Here is a 17865-nt window from a genome sequence, read left to right as displayed (position 1 = left end):
TTTGTTCTAAAACAGATTTTTACCATGTCTCATTTTAGTTTTGAATGATTGAATTGCCTTTTGTGGGCAATTTTCACCTTTAATTAGTATTATGAATGTTATTATATTGGCACAGATACCGCTCATGCCTCAATTCGTGTCTGTGGCTACTGCAAAACTCGAATAAATTACAGATGTGCATCGATTCGTGTGACAGACTTTTCCACATCTTCACTGGTTAGAGCTATTTTGGCAGCATGCTGAAGACCTACTAATTATTTGGTAATAATGTTATGGTTGACTGGTGTATATGTATTTGTATTTGTGTACCTCTGTATAATACTTAAATACTCAAATTTAACACTGCTTATTTTTTCATGTTCTCTCTTTCCATGTTATACTTATTGAATTTACTTGCAAGGAAATGTTCAATTTGATTTTTTTAAAGTGTAGGTTGACTCTACAGCCAGTTTGACTGTGGGCAAGTATTGAGATTTTGGTTTGTTTGTTACTGAAGGAGTAAACCAAGTTTAGGTGATAAAATAAGGTCTTACCTGACTGCATTTCCCATAACAAGTTAATTGTGAATCACAATAACAGTCTAAAAGGATCGATTTACACTTCTCGTTAAATCTGGTTTTATGTTTGTCTTTTGGATTGCAGCATGCAGAGAGAAACAAGAGGACAGAGAGATGAGACAGAGCAGGATGGAGAAAGATGCTTAAAATGCCAGTGCAGCGGCTGTTTTACAGTACCGTACATCCACTGCAATGGATTCCACAATTATTGCAAATAAATTAACATTACACTGAAAAAGTGTTTGTGCCTATTTGAATTTATGGATGTTTTAGCTCAGATCAGTCCAGTTTTTAGCTGCAGGAGATAATGGGAGACGTAAAATGGGAGACGTAAAAGACAACAGAGACCGTATCTGACCGAAGGAACCGTTGCCACAGTAACACAGAATATCTCAGCGGCTTTGCTTTTGCAGACTACAGCATTTATAAACAAAATGTTTATTAGTGCAGAGGAGTCTTTTATTCTATTTCCAAAGCCTATCCGATGAGATTGCTGCTATTTAACCTCATCTTAAATCCTCTTACCTGGTTCTTGAGGGCTCCCGGAGGAGCTCCATTGTGGTTATTGGCCTAAACTGCTGGAGTCCACCCAGTGCTGGATAACTGGCAGCTGAATGATCCGTCTTCTTGTCCAGAAGGTTTTCTCTGTCCTCCTCTGATGGGTTGCTGAGGCCTGTGGGGGTGTAGATGTCCCTCAGGAAGGGTAAAGTGTAGTTAGCCCCCGGCTGGAAGTTTTTGGTTGGCAGGTAACCATGGAGGGTGAAGCGAGAAAGGCTCCCATATCCTGGGTACATGTCGCCACTGATGCCTCTAAATGCATCAGGGATTGTATACACTCTGCTCTGGCTGTCCAGGGTCACTGCATGAGGCTCTCCAGGCTGCAGCGCAAGCTGAGGTTGTGGAGTTACAGTGGTGGTTGTTGTAGTTGCTGTGACTGACTCAGAGGCTTCAGCTTTTGCTTCAGAAGTAAGCTGCTGGCTGGAAGTGCTATCTTGAGCTTCCAAAGCCGATGTGGGATCAGTTTGATCAAATATGAGGCCATTCTCCTGTTGCTTCTCTGAGGTTTCCTGGGTCTCACTCAAAACCTTTTCACCCTCTTGTTCCACAGATTTGGGCTCCTAAAAGGACGGATGCATCACAACAGTTATTTCTGTGTTTGTGTTAATCTAACTTACCAACAAATTGGTTTATTCACATTCACACCAGAAAGTATTTGGTCTTAATTAACTTGAAATATGTTTTTGTTACATGAACCGTATGTTTATTTTTTGTCTGTCCCTTTTCCAAAAGTGGCTTTGTAAAACTCTAATAAATAACAAATTTGTCCTTCCTTCCAAATGAATTCCCAAGTTGAAAATGAGTTTAGATTGTATTCTGATGAAACAATTTAAAGTTCAGCCCCTGTTGAGAAGCAAAATAAATTGCTAGAAATTTAATTGTGTGGTGTGGTAAATTGATTTTCGATTTTAATTCCTTTTTTCCAGAGTGTAAGAAAAAATAGTCGGTTTTGTTTTTGTTTGTTTGGGGCTTGGTAGTGACTCAAAAACATTGATTACAAATAGCTGCGAGTCAGTAAGTGGAGATGAACCTCAGTTTCCATCTGATGTGAGGTGTTCGTGGTGTCTGTGGAGCTTTCATTGGTCGAGGTCATCACAGAGGCAATTGAAGTGGGCGTGTCCAGTTCATCGGCGGCTGCTGGGTTTTCTTGGGTTGCTTCTTTCACTTCCTGGGACAAAGAGAGTTCAGGGGTCCCCTCTGAACTCTGCTCCTAAACAGCATACATGCATTGTCAGGCTCAAATCCAGCATTACTAGTTCATATTGACAACAAAAATGTTTAAATAAGGCTGAAGCTAATAAGAACTCTGCACTTGATGCTGGGCTGTGAGCAGAGTCAGAGCTTAAAATTAAACTTTATTAAAGGGATTGTGACATGAAAAACAAATTTTTCTTGATTTTTTGTGTTTAGTTGGGTGTCTTGACATCAATTACACCCAAAAAAAAGGAGGAGGAGCGGGGGCAATGATTGACAGGAAAGGGGGAAAAGGACGCGTTTTTCACTGCGCAAAAAACACCGTCATAAAAAAAGCCAGGCATGGAGTACTGGAGTGAAGTTTTTCTTGTTACACCCTTTTAGACAAATTTGAGGGATATTGGCCAAGACTTTTAATAGTGTTAAAAGCATGTTAAAAATTATGTCACAATACCTTTAAAATCATTTTGACACTCAGGGTGGCCCGGAGGTGCAAAATACTGCATGTTCACAGCAAAAAAAAAACAATAACACCAAAAGCATGAACATATTAAAATAAAATAAAAAACTGAAATTGCACTGGCAAATTAAACAAAATGCATATATACATATTCTATAAGTAAAAAAATCTCTTCATCCAGCTGTATCTGACTGTAGGCTTTTGTTGATGTTGCAAGATATATTATACTTGACGATGTGAGTGGACTGTTCTCATGACCCTTTTTATCCGATGAATTCATCACTGTGCAAATGCTGCATCAGTTATATGGGTTCCACCATGGCCTACATGTGATGTATCTGGACATCATCCTGGAAGTGCTAAACCTTCCTTCAGTGGGGTTTAGTTAATGAACTGACAGGAGACAAATTGGTCTATGGACTGCAGAGGCTTATGAAAGCAGTTTTGGAACAGGAGAGGTCTCAAGAAAGATATTTTGGCTCCCCTCTTTCTCTCTCACTCTGATCCCTTGTACTTTTGACAAAAATAAACAAAAAAATTGTCTCATTTCACATGGAGAACAGTTTCTTGTACTAGAATCCAGATTGGGGCAGCAAAGCCTAGAAATGGGGACGAGTGGGGAGTTCTGCTCTTTTCTTACTTAGCTCACACAAGGGGAATAAAGATGTGAAATAAGCATTTGGTGCAATTCCAAATGTCCCCTTGCTGGTTCCATAGTATTTGAGAGTGTACATTACAGCTAGGTTCAGCTAATCATCAGTACTTGATGAATTGATCATCCAACACATCTCAACACATTTACCTCAAGGTCAGATTGCCCAAAGAAAAAAAAAGAAAGAAAAAAAAACTAAGAGTTACATCTGTGATCACAGAGGCCTCACTGAGTGAGTCGACCATGAACTCCTTTGTACACCAGGGTATTCTAGAGGCAAACGCGAGGCCATCTGTCCAACAGCTAAAATTGGTCATAACTGGGTCATGCAACAAGAAAATACAATGAAGCACAACAGCAAATCTACACCAGAATGGATGAAAATTTGAAGAATCAAGGTTTTAGATCGGCCTGGTCAAAGATCAGACCACAACCGGAGTGAAATGCTGTAGTGCAATGGTTCCCAAAGTGGAGCCATTGCAGGAGGAGGAGCAGTATAAATGAATGAAAAAACGAATGCTTGGACACTGCTAGCATAATCAGAGGCACAGGCATACAAGGCAAATGCTTGGGGGTCCCTGAGCTCTTCAGACTTACGACTTTTATTGTCATTATACAGGGCACAATGAAATTAAAGGCAGTACGGAGTGGGGGGCAGACCAACTTTGCATCGCAACAAACCAGTGACAATGAGGAGAATTTGTGATGACAGCGTTCGGCTGGCGGAGAACTCCCTAAAGGGCCCACTTCTACCTCTCGCTCTCCTGAGTCTTGCGTAAACAACCTGATGACAGCGGTTTATCAAAATGAAGAGAAGCTATCCATCTGGCAGTTCATTCCACAAAATGAAAAAAAAAAACCCTGAAAGAGCAAAAAGAAAAATCACCAAGAAAGTGGCAAGAAGTGCAGATAATACATAGCTCAGAGCAGTTCAGTCTCTCCTGCTAATGTTGAGTTTGGACATAAAGACACCTGCATAGGGTTGCCACCCGTCCCGTAAAATACGGAATTGTCGTTTATTTGAGAAAAAAATGTTGCGTCCCGTATTGAACTAATACGGGACGCGATTTGTACCGTATTTTCATTAACTTTTACACCATATTCTAGTTGAATTATTGAAATAAATGAACTTTTACACCATATTCTAGTTGAATTATTGAAATAAATGAACCTTTACACCATATTCTAGTTGAATTATTGAAATAAATTAACTTTTACACCATATTCTAGTTGAATTATTGAAATAAATTAACTTTTACACCATATTCTAGTTGAATTATTGAAATAAATTAACTTTTACACCATATTCTTCACCTGTATCTATATTCTACATCTGGGCTGATGTGGACATACGTAGCATAGGAGGATATTTCAGTTGCTAGTATGGTTGTCTGTCTGTACAGTTATGCAAGTTCAATGCTATTAAAGCACTTTAAACTTTAAATCAAAGCATTTAGTTTTTTCATATAAAATAAACACATTTTTATTCAGTTTAGAAGTTTTGGGGCTTTTTTTTTTGGCTCCTGCGCTGCTGAAATCAGGGCGTCCCTTATTTCTATTTCTGAAAGGTGGCAACCCTACACCTGCAATCAACTTGTTTACTCAGCTAGCAAGCTTGGACAAAACCCATTGTTCAGCTATCAACTTTGTGTCCAGTTAACCTTGACCAGGGCTCCCAAATCTCAAGCACTGAGCATGTGACACACACATTTCACCAAATTCACACGCTCATTTCTAACACTGAGAAATTATTGACTTCACCACACAGAAATTCCAACAGCCCATCTTACAAATGAGTCAAAGGTAGACTACCACTGTGTGCTGAGGCTCATACAGCCCAGACCAGCTGTCTTGAGTTACCAACCTATCAGCGTATCAGAAAATAGAATCTCCCAGCCAATCAGAAAATATAAGTTTTCTGTTGCAGGGGAAGGTCTTCAAGCATTTCATGAAGGCGTAGCGGAGATAACCTAAGTTACAACACACATCACTCTTTAACACACACACACACACACACACACACACACACACACACACACACACACACACACACACACACACACACACACACACACACACACACACACAGAGAGAGGGACAGCGTTCAAGGGGCCCATTTGGGGCCAAATCTGTTTTTCATAATTACACTTTTTGTTTAGAACAAAATGAAACTATGCTGTTCAAGGGGCCCATTTGGTTTTCCTATAATTATTTTAAATTTTTATTATATTATGCATCACAAAGACAAATTATAGCATGAATATTGTGAAGAGACAATGGCCATTACAGTGTTCTCCTTTGTTATAGAAGAAATAAAACACTTTGATGTAGTCAGGGGCAAGATATTCAGAAAATATGGCACTAAGGTGCAGAGATGGAAATAATGTGTAATAATTTTGAAAAATATGGTTTTCTTTCACATTTTTTGTTTGTGTCAGATTATTTACCGTATAGGCTTTATTAATTAGTTGGGGGTAGCAGGGTCAGGGCTCTCTTTTCCGAGTGCCACCTGAATGCAACCTCACATATGCTTCTGATTGCAGATTGACAGCACCTAGATTAATTTGCCTTTATACCTCTGCTCTCTCGTGCTCTGTTGCCAGATTGTCAGTTAATCTAGCTCAGTGGTTCCCAAACTTTCTGTGCCCAAGGCACTCCAAAGGACAAATAAAAATTTCAAGGCACACCTATTGTGCAAAATAGCCTTATAACACGTGTTATCACTAATATCATCTGTTTATCTGTTAAGTTTATTATTTACTAATGCCAAATAAGATATGACAAAGACAACTATTCTACTCATGAAATATTTATTAACAAAATACTTCACAAAAATATTTAAACTTTATCAAATTGGGCTTCATCAAACACACCCATTTCAGGAGGATTTTTTAAAATAGTTTTTAGATAAAGAGTTTGCCTCTGCATTATGGAATGAGTGCATTCAAAGTAGTATATAGTAAATTAAAATAATTATTTTTGTCTAGTTGTATACTATATTGCAGAAGGCTATAGTTGTCACAAAATCCCACGGCACACTTGTACTTGCCTCAAGGCACACCAGTGTGCCGCGGCACACTGTTTGGGAACCACTGATCTAGCTTGTTTGTAACCCGCCCTGATTTTCTTGTGACACTCCGATTCTAGTGGTTCAGACCTGTTTCTCCTGACCTTGTCTCTTGTCTAGCCCTTCTGGATTTGTCTGCTTGGTCCTCTTTGGCTTTTCTGGTTTTGACTCCTGGACTGGTTTATTGGATTAGTCTCTGTTTATCCCTCTCTGGTTTATTCTGCATCTCTGGAAAACTCTGTCGGTTATTGGACACAGATATTGGATTTAGATTTCGAATGTTGGACTAAAACTCTGTGGATTATTCTGTACAATATCGGACAGCTTATTCTGGTTACTGAACTTGGACAGTTATCACAATTAAACTCATTCCAATTCCTTTGGTTCCTTTATAAAAACATTATGGGGAACCCCCAGTGAATTTTGCCGAGGGCCCTAAGAGATTCTAGAATCGCCTCTAAGCATAATGAACCGGTTTTTGATGCAACTTGTTAGACAGAAAGTTCCTTTTCACACAGAGGACAATACATTTTGAAAAAAATGTAGCAATGTTTTTTTTGTGATCAAATTTTTATTTCTTTTTTTTCCTTTTTCTGAAAAAACATGGTGCAAAAAAACACCAATACATAACAACAAAAAATGAATAGATAAATGTAATAACAAAAAAAAAACAAATACAAAAAAAAAAAAAAAAAAAAGTAATGCCCATATTATTAAGTATAACCATGCAAAATGAACACATAAATTAAGAGCAAAAATAAATAAATAAATGAATGAAAATAAAATCATAACCCCAGACATTACCCACCCACCGCCTGGATCCTAGCAGCTTTAAATCACATCAATGTGTTTATAATATAACTTTTAACATGGTATACTTAGTTTTCCTTTATCACACTAAGGACATAGAAATTATGTATAATGAATAGTTCACTATATCAAAATCTAAGCACGACAGAAACTAAATAATTCCTTTATTTCCAGGCCTATCAAATGCCTTCATACCTGCTAATGCTTGTTTTTTTTTTGTAATTAATTATTTTATTTGTGTATGTAACATTTAGTAGTTGAAAACCGATAACTATAATAGTCTTTTTCCAAACATAATATTTTGTATGACATAGATTAACAAAATAAAATACAAATCAATCATCACCCCCACCCACCCTTCTCCCTCCCTCCCTCCTCCCATCGGACCAACCAAATTACGTAATGCCTAATTATTTTATTTTTTTTATCACATTTGCCTGTAGCAAAAATGTAGCAATGTTGAATATTGTTTTACAGTAAAAAAAAAAAAAAAGAAACCCGTTACACTAAACAATTACACTGACAGCAAATAATACTGTTACACAATAAATAAAAACAGTTACACTTCAAATAATTACACTGTATATGCAGTTTGTTGTTTTGTTATTTAAAAGAGGTTGTAGTTGTTCTATTGCAACCTGTAATTAATTGCAGTTTACTTTTATTTGTTCAACTGCTCGTAAAAGGTTGGTGAGGTGTGAAATAAACTACAATGGAGTTTGAAAACAAAATTTGTGTGTGAGAAGAATGGGCCAAAGTTCTTCCACAACAATGTGAGAGAATGATAAAGTCATAATTATTTCGAGTTATTGCTGCTGAAGGCATGGGTTCTACAATCACAAGACCAAAGAGCTGAAAAAAACACTGGTGGATATCATTTCCCTGGAAAAGAAGGTGGTTGTCTTGGTATGATATAAACACCAAAGACTAGGACATGATTCTAAGAGCTGACCTTTTGTTTAGTGTAATATCATGGGAAAGTTATGGGTATAGAACATCATAAAACATGCAGTCACTTTGGTATTTTCATTTGCTTATGTGGAGCAATTAAAGGAGGATCATAAATTAGTGTATTACATAATATTACATATGTGGTACATGATAATACTGTTATTGTCCCCCAAACATCTTAATTGGACAATTGTCAATTGACATAACAATCAGTGTATTAACCCATTTAATCCCACCGGTCACAATAGTGAACATAAAATAATGTTTCATTTCTAAGGCTATAAAAATGTTACTGAATGATCTATCAATGCATTTCCAGAAAATATTGAAATAAGAAAAGGGTCTCAATGAAATATGTTCAGTTTCACATGTTTACTGTAAATTGTCACATGACCAGAACTATTTACTTGTTACCTGTTTACGCCAAGAGAAGAGGATGGCTGTGCGTGAAAATCACAGTAGATCAGCAGTGTCTGAAATACTCAGACCTCAGACCAGCCCATCTGGCACCAACAACCATGCCAAGTTCAAAGTCACTTAAACCACCTTTCTTCCCCATTCTGATGCTCGGTTTGAACTGCAGCAGATCATCTTGACCACATCTACATGCCTAAATGCATTGAGTTGCTACCATGTAATTGGCTGATTAGAAATGTGCATTAACGAGCAGTTGGACAGGTGTACCTAATAAAGTGCCTGTGAGTGTAAAGCTTCCAGCAGGCCAATCAACACAACGCACCAGTTTCAGTGATGTCACCGTTGTGAGAAACACACTACGTATGCATGTGAGAAAAGTACTACTGCACATTGAGTGCTTCAAGATGTATTATGGAGTGTAGATTGGTGGTTGAAAAAGGGTTGAAGAAATAAAAAGTCTAGAGACAGGAGATGCTACACAATGGAGACGTACAAGTCTTACACACACACACACACACACAAACACACACACACACACACACACACACACACACACACACACACACACACACACACACACACACACACACACACACACACACACACACACACACACACACACACACAAACTGCATAGGTCAACACACTATCCCAACAGTCACAATTAGGATATATGATATATGATATAACACACACTTTTTCATACACTTTTCCATTAAAATTTCAAAAAAATAAGATTGATTGTTTCAAAGGGCTATTAATGACAAATTATTTGGATTTTTTGTGTCTGGGAAAAATTTTGGATTAAATGGGTTAGTACTTTCAGCACAGCAGTAGTTGAGCATACTGTATCAGAGGTCACCAACTCCGGTCCTTGAGGGCCCCTATCGAGCATGTTTTAGAACAGTGTTTCTCAACCCTGGTCCTCGAGGCACCTCTGTCCAGCATGTTTTAGATGTTTCCCTGCACCAACACACCTGATTCTAATTAAAGGTCCTAATTAGCTTGTCACCAAGGTCTGCACAACTCTGTTGATGACACAGGTACTTTTATCACGGTGTGCTGAAGCAGGGTAGCATCTAAAACATGCAGGACAGGGGTGCCTCGAGGACCAGGGTTGAGAAACACTGTTTTAGAAGAAGGAGCTGTGTCAACAACAGAACTGTCCAGACCTTGATGACAAGTTAATGACGACCATTGATTAGAATCAGGTGTGTTCATGCAGGGAGACACCTAAAACATGCTGGATAGGTGCTATCCAGGACCAGGGTTGGAGACCCCTAGTTCATTTAAAAAATGTGTCTACACAGTTACCTGCTATCTGTAGCCGGTCATGTCGATGGTATTGCAGATTTCTCAAAAACACTGATGATTAATTCATTTATTTAAAGATATTGCAGATACTAAACATATATTAAGGCAACAAGTGAGTATGATGAGGACCGACTCATTCCTTGGCTGACTGATCATTGACTGATTAACCGTATCCCTATTTCATTTTTATTTTTGACAACATTTTTGGTTAAAAAAACAAAAAAATTGGCATGGTTAAAAAAAGGAGTTCTGCTGTTGTTTGTCTGAGTTTGTATTTTCCAAATATTAAAAGCCATTAAAGTGGATCACCGACATTAACTCTGTCCGTAAGAAGGCTCAGCAGAGGTCGTACTTCCTGCGTCAGTTCAGGAGGTTTAACCTGCCACAGCAGCTGCTGATCACCTTCAACTCTGCCATGTTCCAGTCTGTTCTCTGCACTTCCATCACTGTCTGGTAAATCGGCCACCAAACTAGACAGGCATAGACTGCAATGGACGATTAAGACTGCAGAGAAGATAACTGGGACTAACCTCCCATCTATCCAGGACCTGTACCTGCCCAGGACCAGGAAACGGGCAGGTAACATCTCTGCAGACCCCTCACACCCAGGACACAGTCTGTCTGAACTCCTGCCCTCTGGACGGCACTACAGAGCTCTGTAGCCAAAACCTCCAGACACAGAGACAGTTTTCTTCCCCCAAGTTGTTGCTCTGATGAACTCTCAACACTCATAGAGTCTCAGAGTAATCAATCACTATAATAATAATAATAATAATAGTGCAATAATAATAATAATAATAATAATAATAATAATAATAATAATAATAATAATAATAATAATAATAATAATAATAACCACAATCGTATATGATATATTACAATATGCTGTAACAATGCACCTTTCAATAACCATGACTACCTCATACTGCTGCACCTTTCGCTTAAAAAAAAAAGTTGTATATATGTTAATAAGAGCTGCCATTTGTCTATTTACTGTACAGTGAGCGAAAATAACTGAGTCAAATTCCCTGTCTTGTTTGACCTGACTTGGCTAAATAAACATGATTCTGATTCTGATTCTGATTACAATCAACAAAAACATGGGATTGAAGAAGGTGGTACTAAATTAATTGTGTATTCAGTTTGTACTTGTTTTGTAAAAAGTTCCTTTTTGTAGCCTGTTTTAGTTTTGTCTTGTTTGTACCGGGACAGCATGAGAGGCACAAAGCACTGCTTTTTCCCACTTTTAGATTCTAGTATGCTTTTAGCAAACACTTGAGTGGGCCATTTTCTATTTAAATCTAAATCTCTATATTCAAAACCCACTTCACCGTGTTTCCTCAGGTGCCATCAGGCGAGAGGCAGGTACATCCCGGACAGGTTGCCAATTCATCATACGACCACACAAGGACACAACCAACTATCCACACTCATAATCACTGCGTTACCACTCAACCCAACGTACATGTTTTCTGACTTACCACCAGGCTGTAACACAGTCACTCACGTATCTCAATCAGATCGTTATAACAAGAATTGGAAAATGTTATAGGAGTATTTTTTGAGACTAAATTCCTTGTGGTTGTCATCGACCACAAGTTAACATGGAAACAACACATTGAATATATTAAAGGGAAAATTTCAAAATCACTCGCAATCCTGTATAAATTCAGAAATATACTGAATTCCAAGGCCTTGCATTTGATTTACTACTCATTGATTGTTCCCTATTTATCTTACTGTGTGGAATTGTGGGGATCCACCTTTAAAACCACCTTAAATTCAATAATAAAACTTCAAAAACGAGCCATACGTATCATCAATAAAGCTGATTACTACGCTCACACAGATCCACTTTTTCTAAATTATCATGTTATTAAATTTTATGATTTGTTTTATTTTAAAATCATGCAAATTATGTTTAAAGCAAAATCAAAAATGCTCCCTGACCCAATACAGAGGTTCTTTTCAATTCGGAAAACTCGTTACAATCTTAGAGGTGTCTGTAATTTCACAGTACAAATGGCTAAAAAAGGTATGAAAAGGAGATGTGTCTCCATCGTTGGAGTTAAATTCTGGAATGATGCCAACATAAATTTAAAAACATGTCATTCTTTTGTTGTATTTAAGAAAATGGTTTGTAAAGCTATTTTTGAAGCTTATAAGTGCAATTGACCATCTATTAATGTTTCTTTGCTCTTTGAGGTTGGTAGCCAAAAATAGAAAGTTGTTAATATAGGATAGGCTTTTATAAGCAGTTTGCTTCTGCCTATGCCTTTTCAGTTATTGTTCAACACATTTTTTTGGTTTAATAGTTAATGCTGTGTACAATGTTTTTTTGGTGTTGTTTTGTGTTGCAATGACTGAATAAACTTAATTCATTCATTCATTCAGTATAGGAGAATAATGTCATATGTGCCCAGTTGGTTTCTTATTCACATGTTCACTGCAATGTGCTTTCAATCATTTTAGTCATAACAGGCCATTAGTGAGCTTCCCTCAATTCCTGTTTTAATTGTGTAATTACTTCACAGTTTGAAATTGATTAGGTTATAACTCAACTTTTTCATTGCTTGTTTCATTTCCAACTTGTCATTTTCACTAAGAACCAAGTTCATTCGACTTTGATAAAAACTGATAGGCAACATTTTACAAGGAGGCCTTCAGAGATGAAGTTACATGTTTACTGTGTTTGAGATTTAACAGCTTGCCCTCATCTACTTCAGTGAGCAGAAAGCAAAAAGATAAAGCAGGGTTTCTCTTTAAGACGCAGGCATCTGCGCCAGGATTCTCAGGTACATTTTAATAGGTCAACACCGCTGGTGAAATATCTGTCTGAATGGGAAAACATAGGTTTAACAAAATGGGATGAAAATATCAGTTGCACATTTTCATCCCTAAGAGTTATTCTCACTGTGTTATCATATCCATTTTTAAAAAAGTAAAATAAAAATGTCCCTCTGACACAACATATCAGCATTGTGATAGGATTAGATGTCAGTCAGCCATCATTTGTCCTTTTCATGTAAATGATTTGGTGAGACATGTTTTGACGTCACCAACTCTTAAGTCAACAAGTTGCTGCTCTTGTACAACGTGTGGATATCTCTGTAATTTACTCTCATTCTTTTTCCAAACAGAACTTAAATTCCCCCCTTCCTCAAGCATTATGTGTTTCATTTGGCAGAGAGGATTAATTATTCAGCATCTTGTCTGAAAGAACCTGAGGGCATTTTGGACTGTAAACACAATTAATGCAGAATTCTTATATGAAATCCCCATTCCTTTCAGAGCAACATCAAAACATATGTATTTGTTGTCTGTTGATGGTTGTGAATATCTGATCATCTGTTGCACCATGAAGCTGTTAAATTTATCTAAAATGAGGGGAAAAACAATGATGTTACAGTCCATCAAAACATTAGAGTATGATTAAAAGGAACCATTCCACTGAACCATTCGAGTCTTTAGCATTCGAAGTGTTAACTTGTATTCTCAATCCCTTTTCTTTTTTGAGAAAAGAAACACAAATTAATATGGTCTTATCTGAAATGTGTTATTAACATGTACAAATACAATATCCTGAAGGCTACTCTGACATAAAAAGCAGATTAAATGTTTAATCCCCAGAAATTCTCCCCTTCTGAGGCTGCGGCAGTGAAGTGAACGAGATCTAAACTCCACTGCATTAAATCAGGCTGCAGTGAACAGCTGCCTGGACTGTGGCGAGAGAGAGAGAGAGAGAGAGAGAGAGAGAGAGAGAGAGAGAGAGAGAGAGAGAGAGGGAGAGAGGGAGAGAGGGAGAGAGAGAGAGAGAGAGAGAGAGAGAGAGAGAGAGAGAGAGAGAGAGAGAGAGAGAGAGATTTGATTTTCAAACAGCCCATCAGAAACAAGGGCCCCTCATATCTGTGGGCAAAATGTGTTTGAGGAAGAGGAGATGAAAGGGTCACACAGGAGAAACTGGCATCGGTGAGATGATCCTGGCTTGAGCACCCTACCGGGGAGGGTTGATTGGATACTGTAACGCTGCCTTAAATGAACGCTTTGCCAAAAGACGGCCAAAGATCTGCTGTCCTCTACAGACAGCTTGATTAAGGATTTGGAGGAAGATAATAGGCTGGACATGGGCCTGTGTGCTGTCTCTGTCTGATTCGAGCTCCACAGAAGGCCAGGCCACTGTGAGTCAAAACTAATTTAAATAACTTGCTGCACCACCACTGAGCATGCTCACAGAGCCAAATAGGTCAAGTTGATGGTTCTGAATCTGACTTGGCTTTATAGAAAGAAAAAAAGTACATAGATGTTAGATTCAGGAGACATGATGACACGATTAGCATCTTGTTTCCATGGACTTCTCAGAATCGAGGCCAGCTGCAGCTGGGTATTATTTTAGGAGACACAGAGTCTGATCTAATTCTGTGCAAGTTTAGATTTGTTTTTGTTTTTTTTTTATGACTGGCTCAAGGGCACATCAGGCAGAAGCCATGACTCAAACATGTGCCAAATCTATTTCTGAAACAGACAGATTGACTCGAGATTGAAAATACATCAACGGGGCAAAATGGTTATGGAGGGTTCCTAGTGGGGTATTAATTGGCTTGAGCAGACAGCTTGTCTTTATCAAAAGTGCAGGATTAAAATAGTGAGTTTTACACATGACAATAAAACATGACATCAGCCCACTGATGTCAGAAAACATTAGTCACAACTTTGTCACAACCCTGTACACGTCCTACTATCTGTTGAGTCAGTGTAACTCTTATTTCAAGTGGAAATCCAGAGAATGTGAGCACTGCAACTGGAACCTGCACTGAAAAGCCACCGTAGAGACATTAAAAAGAGTGTTTCCAGTTTAAATCACCACTACACATAAGGTTATCATCCTCAACATATCCAAACTGCAAAGTATGGACTCAAAATAACATCTCAGAGGGGAAAAAAAGGGTTAAAACTGATTCTCAAAGTTTCCATTCCCTGTACACCCTGAGTACACTCTGGACCTTGAAAAATGAAATGCTGCATGGTCTAATTTATTGTCTCACAGCTACATCATGGCAATGCACTCACTGGAGTGTGCGTAGCATCAACCCCCAGAGGGATAACCTCTCCTCATGATGCAATCAAAGTTATCTCCCTTATGTTGCTATGTATTTGTATGCATGGACAGACATGCATGTGTACACAGACACAAACACACACACACACACACACACACACACACACACACACACACACACACACACACACACACACACACACACACACACACACACACACTATGAAGATGTCAGCACCGTGTCACCATGCACACAAGGATACCGCATCAGCCAACAGTGAGGGGCAAGGGAGCGACTGATGGCTCCTTCATTCATCATGAGAGAGGCGGAATGCAAAGCTCTGGAGTCGTACAGTTCTCTGCAGGAAGATAAAACTGATGGGCATAAAATACAGAAAAAAGAGGGAGGGTACATAGGAAAAGGAGACATTCCAACACACACTTACCTCTTTGACTTCAGCAGGCATTGCTAAGTCTTTTCTGTCTCCTCGCAAATGATGAACAAAATGCGTCCCCCCTAGTGAGACGTCTGTTCCTCTGCCTGTGCTAAAATTTTGCCTCCTTTGGAGCAGGTGAGGCAGTTCAAATACGAGCAGCCATCCTTCCTCCCAGCTCCCACCAACACAAGTCTGCTCCTTCTCTCCCTCCCGCTCTCACACTTACCGCCTCTATTTTTCTTTCTCTCACAAACACACACTAGACGCGCCATGCACACATTTGCTCAATACAGGCGTTCTCTCTCTCTCACACTCTCTCCCTCTCTCCCTCTTTCCCTCTCTCTCTCTCTCTCTCACACTCTCTCTCTCTCTCCCTCTCTTCATCTCTCTCTCTCTCTCTCTCTCTCTCACTCCTCCTCTGATCTGTGCTGCAGTTAATGTGTGCGCTATTACCAAGGTGCTGAATCAACTGTGTGATGCTGAGCCTGTGAATGGCTTAGGTAAGTGCAGAGCCCTGCAATCCCTGTGCTTTCCCCATATTTTTCTGGCAGCACTGGTGCACAGGCAAAGTACACACATGCACACACACAAACACAAACACTGCTTGTGTTCCCTGTGGGCACACAAGCAGATGCAGCTGGAGCGCAGAGCAGCCCGCACTAGTCCAGTCCTGTGTCACCCATGTGCAGCATAACAAGGAAGGGGGTGACGTGGGACTGAAGGGGTGGGGAAGGTGCATAAGCAGCGAATGCAGCAGAAGGCAGGGAAACATTCTCCAGGCTTTAGCTGAAGATTTGCCCTGCAAAGCAAGTGACACAAACCAAACCCCTTTCTTTCCCCAACATTGTCCGCCCACAAATCCATCCCCTACTGCACCTGCTCAACTCCCTCTCAGCAGGGTTCAGTCATAATTAAAACAATGAAGATTCATGCAAATGTAGCCGATTTATAAAAAACTGTCCACCGGCTATTGAATTTATGCCACCTGTATATTTGGATTTACCCACTGGAGTTGTCCTTTATGGAAATGAAAGATAATCTTTAAAACAATACATTTCTCTATTTGACTAAAAAGACTGGAACATAATAGAATTACCTTTAAAACTATGTTTTTTCCCCCCCACTAGAGAATCTGATTTGAAACTGCAGTTATCCAAGTAAAAATGGTCTGCCATTATCGTTAGACCTCTGCTCTTCATCAGTTGTCTTTCTCATTGATTTAAGAGAAGCCGTCCATATCATTGATCTTGGAGCATTTGGAAATCCTCATTGGTCTCTGTGGGATTTCTTTTATTATTCATAGTGTTTTATAGTCCACACTTTGTCTTTTTAGGCTCTCTCATAACCACCTCTGCATCTTTGAAGTATATTTCATTTACAACACTGGTCCAATCAGCCTCTCTACCTCGTCCATCTAATCCCTACACTTTTTTATGTGCAAACATGAGAAAAACCGCCTGATCGTGGTGAGTGTTACTATTTGGCAAATACAACCTCAGATGAAATATGACATGAAATATGACTGCCAGTTGCAGCCAGGAGCCGCAGTTTCCCTGGCCCTGCCTACCTTTGCTGCGATGATCAGCAAATGTGCAGACCCCTATAAAAGCTTTTTTTTTCTTGCAGTTATCTGATCTGCAGCCTTCAGCTCCATGTTAACACAATGTCAAGAGGGAAAGACATAAACAATGCTCATAGAGAATAATTGCTGCTACACATTGATTCCAGAAAAGGTAATACAACCATTTGCAAACAATTCGATGTTGAACATCTGACATTTAGGAAGATTATTCACAATTAGAGAAGATTTACTTCTAGGTCAAAGCTTGCAATACTCGCAAAAAAAAATGCATATAAATGCTTATGGCCACTTTTTAGACCCTACAGGCCTCACTGAGCATGTTAAAATCCATGACAGCACTGTTGTGGAGGGTTGATGATTTTGGTGGGGGTTTGTTTTGCAGCTATAACGTTTAGGCACCTTTTAGTTACTGGGTTACCATGATGAATGTTTTTGTGGCAAAGGTGAGGCAATCTATCAGACAGGTAAAGCTTAGTTGAAATTGAGTTGCAATCATGCAACAGGATGATGATCTGAAAGACACCATCAAATCTACATCAAAATTGTTGAAAAGTAACAAGATCCTGGTTATGGGATGGTCATATTCGGTCATAATGGTCACCGTTAAAATGGTGATATTTGCCCGGTACTAAGACCCGCTGTATTACGAGTTGACATTTTTTTGCATAACAGTACATACATGATAGATACAGTGGGGCAGCCACCAATTGTGAAAGTTCTGCCATTTAAAAAGATGAGAGAGGCCTGTAATTTTCCTCATAGGTACACTTCAAATATGAGAGACAGAATGGGGGGAAAGAATCCAAGAAA

The 17865-nt window shown here is 38.9% G+C and overlaps 1 protein-coding gene across 1 annotated transcript in view; it reads right to left on the bottom strand.

The window, feature by feature from the left end:
- arvcfa (ARVCF delta catenin family member a) overlaps nt 1–15738 on the bottom strand; it is a 31541-nt gene extending 15803 nt beyond the window's left edge. Inside the window, exons 1-3 of the mRNA XM_061734159.1 lie at nt 15483–15738; nt 2146–2325; nt 1083–1675 (exon numbers count right to left, since the gene is read on the bottom strand). Coding sequence (XP_061590143.1) covers nt 1083–1675; nt 2146–2325; nt 15483–15503 — 794 coding nt within the window. The 5' untranslated portion in view covers nt 15504–15738. The remainder of the gene's footprint in view (nt 1–1082; nt 1676–2145; nt 2326–15482) is intronic.
- Between the last annotated feature and the right edge of the window lie 2127 nt (nt 15739–17865).

The sequence above is a fragment of the Cololabis saira genome, chromosome 11, assembly GCF_033807715.1.
Source record: "Cololabis saira isolate AMF1-May2022 chromosome 11, fColSai1.1, whole genome shotgun sequence".
In the NCBI taxonomy this organism is placed as follows: domain Eukaryota; kingdom Metazoa; phylum Chordata; class Actinopteri; order Beloniformes; family Belonidae; genus Cololabis; species Cololabis saira.
The sequence above is the reverse complement of the archived record's forward strand: the minus strand, read 5'-3'. Positions and strand labels throughout refer to the sequence as shown.